The sequence below is a fragment of the Bison bison genome, unplaced genomic scaffold (genome assembly GCF_000754665.1).
Source record: "Bison bison bison isolate TAMUID 2011002044 unplaced genomic scaffold, Bison_UMD1.0 scf7180017857111, whole genome shotgun sequence".
Lineage (NCBI taxonomy): Eukaryota > Metazoa > Chordata > Mammalia > Artiodactyla > Bovidae > Bison > Bison bison.
In genome coordinates this window covers 21,903-25,478 of record NW_011487684.1, presented here as the reverse complement: position 1 = coordinate 25,478, position 3,576 = coordinate 21,903, and the positions used below count along the sequence as shown (strand labels likewise).

Here is a 3,576-nt window from a genome sequence, read left to right as displayed (position 1 = left end):
AAGGTCAAGAGGTAATACTTCAAACAACAGCAAAATGTAGCAAATACATTTTGGGGCAGTTGAAATGTATACAGCTGAAGGCTCCTTCATTTATTTAGGAAAATTCTGTAAAAATATTACAACTATATTTCCCTGACTGAAATTATTTTTGTCAATACTATCCCAATGGCATTACATATATGGAATTTGGCTGAAGCACTTTTTTCAATGTTTGCTTTTCTTCCCACTCACTCAGAATTGAAAGGCATGAAAGGACACAGGTTACTGTACTGGCCTTTAATATAGGAGTTTATAACATAGCTCCACTAGAATGGCATTACCATGAAGGTGTCAAATTATTATCTAACCCAGGAAATGCAAAGAAAAAGTACAGAAACCTAGTGCATAAATTGGAGAAATTCTCTTCCTCATTTGGATAATCCATAGCCTTTTCCTTTGTATTCAAATGAAATACAGGACACTGATCACACATGCTATGGTATGTTCACACATGTACACAGGCACAAAAGAAACATTTTGAAGGTGTAGCCAAAGGAGAGGCAAAATACAGAAATTTTCAGAAAAGGAGGAAGAAATAAAACCAAAGACAGCTACAGAAACAAAAGTGGGAAAGAGGTTTTGAAAACTACTGAGTTTCCCATATTTATGGAGAGAAGGGCCCCTGCCTTTACTGCAGCTGGGATATTTCACCAGGAAGCAACTTTAAAAATCTAAAATGGCCTCATTGTCTGAAAAGTCTCACTACATGTTCCCAAAATAGAAGAAAGAGAACATTAATTTAAGGCTAAGAAAAGTGAGCAGAGAATTATATATAGTTGGCTTCACATTTTAAAAACTGTAACATTTTCCTCTTCTTTAAATGGGAAGCAGGTATGTTTTATCCTCCACAAACCTAACTATTCTCTTCTTCCCCAGGATTAATCAAGGCTGATAGTTTGGGAACAGAGTATGAGCAACTTCTGAAAAACAGCTCCAGCCTTTTTGTTTTGGAAATTGCCTTGAACTCATAGTTGGTACAAAGCTAAATTATATCCATGTGTTTTTAAACACATGCTTTCAAATTCTGTTTGACAATAAAAATCTGTTTCAAAATTAAAGCAGATAAGAATATTTAACTTCTCTGCACTTTATTATCTTTTAATTATACCTCAATAAAAACTTTTATAAACATTAAAGCAGGCATACAAAAACTGTCAGCCAAACTTATTTAAGCCAAACTTATTTGAAAACAGTTAACACAAAAACCCTGACCTGATACAAATCCCTCAGAAATGTTCTCACTTTGGGAAAGGCTCTGGGATCCTTCACAAGCGCCTAAACTGAGAGAATCAGAGCATTTTCCTTGGAAGTAGTACTTTTGTAAACACTATCCACAAGTTAGCTTTTTATGCTTGTTAGCTGGGTGAAATAGTTACGAGTGTGTCCCCAACAAGCAAGTCTAGGAACAGGCACTGAACACTTATAAGCATTAGGTGTATTGACTTGGTAAGTTAAGATACTGTGAAAGGAACTCAACCTTGTGCAGAGCAAAGGAAGAGGGTAGTGAATTTGACAGTATCTGAAATATTGGTCCCTGGTCTCTCCCTGAAGAGTGTTTCTAGGTACCAGTGGAGTTAGAAACTTCCTACAGACACCAGGTCCGGGAGTCACATGCTGTAGCTTCGAAAGATAAGTAGTTTTAGTGTCTGATAATCATGGTCTCTTGCAAATCCATTAACAATGCATGGACTCTTAATATGTATGTATATCAATGTGTTAATATAATTGGAATGCTGCCCCAAAGTATTTACGGAGCAAATTACTCTGGTCCCAGCTGTTCTCACTAGCTTCTGGCAAAAAAAACACAACCACCCAAACTTTTGGACAGTATGTAATCCCTATAATGTGCTTGTAAAAACTAGACTTGATACCAGTTCAAAAACTGCAAGCCAATTTAGTGTGGAAAAATTTATATTCCCTTTTACTACAATTTCTCCCAACATATACTAGAGTCATTTTGGTGTATGAGTTTTCCCCAATATATGAGGCAAAGGCAAAAATGGAGGTTTTCTTGGAATTTCTAATCACCTCTGCATTGAACTGTGGGAAACAGGATATGTCTTGCTTTTACCATGGCAATCCCGTTTGGAATCATGGGGAGGATTTTCCCTATCAGAACTCTCTCTCTTTACCCTGACTTTTTCATCATTACCATCACTTTCTGCTTCTGAATCACTCAGCTCCACATCTGGGCAATACCCATCATTCTCCTGATATGGAGCTCTCCCTGCAGACCGCCTAACAAGCTGCTTGCCCCAGAGCTGCTCTTTGGGGTTAATATTCTTGGCTGCCTTCACATAGCGCTGGAGGTTCTCTGTGATCTTCACCCACTTATTGGTGGTCTCCTTAAAGGACCTGCTGGAGTGCTCCACAGTAGATTTTCTAAGGCTGCCCTGACTACCCAAGTGGGAGCTGAGCATGGGCTCCTGGTCAGAGAACATCTCACCTGAGCTATCTTTTTGGGTGACATCCCCAGACCAGGTACCCTCTAGGCCATTGGATTTGGCAAACTTGGGATTAGGTTGATTTTTCCCATTCCCAATGGAAGACTGTCCATGCAGGGCAGCCTGAAGGACCAGAGGCTTTCCCAGAGACTGCCCATGATAGAACTTAGGAGATGGAGGTTTGCAAGAAGGACTGGGATCCTCTGCTTCACTTCTATCATCACTGGGATTGGTCAGCAAACAGTCAGTCTGGCTCTCTTGTGGATGCTTTGGGTATGACTTCATTCTCATTTCCAGTGAATCTTGAGCCACCTGCATGCTCCTCATATTACAAGCAGGGGAGCTGTCATCAGGATAGAGAGGTCCATGATCAGGCTCTGTGGAGCTGTTACTGCCATCTTCTGTGGCTGATTTGGGCATTTTTAACTTTAAGGTAATTCTTGGTGGTGGGTAAAACAATGAATTTTCTAGTGCATTTGTCACAGGAAGTCCTGAGATTAAAAAAAGAAAGGTTCATTTTAACAACCAATCTAAATAACAGCATCTGTTTTCATGTAAATGGAAATAACAAGAAAGTGGGGGCAGCAATACTCATAATTAGACAAAGTATACTTTAAAACAAAGTCTATAACAAAGACAAAGAAGGGCATTAAATAATGATAAAGGGAGGAATACAAAAGGAAGGTATTACACTTGTTACCACATATACCCAAATAGAGGAACAACAAATATAAACAGCCAATACTAACAGAGATGAAAGAGAAGCTGACAATAATACAGTAATAGTAGGAGACTTTAATGCCCCACTTACATTAATGGACAGATCACCCAGAAAGAGCATTAACAAGTAATGGTGATCTTAAATGACACAATAGACAAGTTGGACTTAACCAGTATCTATAGGATATTACATCCCAAAACAGCAAAATACACATTCTTTTCAAGAGCACATGGGATGTTTTCCAGGATATATCATATGTGAAACCACAAATCATTTCTTGGATTATAAGAATTAATGTTGTTAAAATGGCCATACTACATTTTTTACAGAATTATAATAAATAACCCTAAAATTCATATGGAATTACAAAAG

At 38.2% G+C, this 3,576-nt stretch overlaps 1 protein-coding gene across 1 annotated transcript in view; it reads right to left on the bottom strand.

Annotated features, from left to right (window-relative positions):
- Positions 1–6: 6 nt before the first annotated feature.
- The window catches only part of JADE3 (jade family PHD finger 3), a gene marked incomplete at its 5' end in the record, with an annotated part of 25,048 nt that continues 21,478 nt past the window's right edge, over positions 7–3,576 (bottom strand). Inside the window, one exon of the mRNA XM_010860230.1 lies at positions 7–2,974. Within this exon, the coding sequence (XP_010858532.1) occupies positions 2,064–2,974 (911 nt within the window). The remainder of the gene's footprint in view (positions 2,975–3,576) is intronic.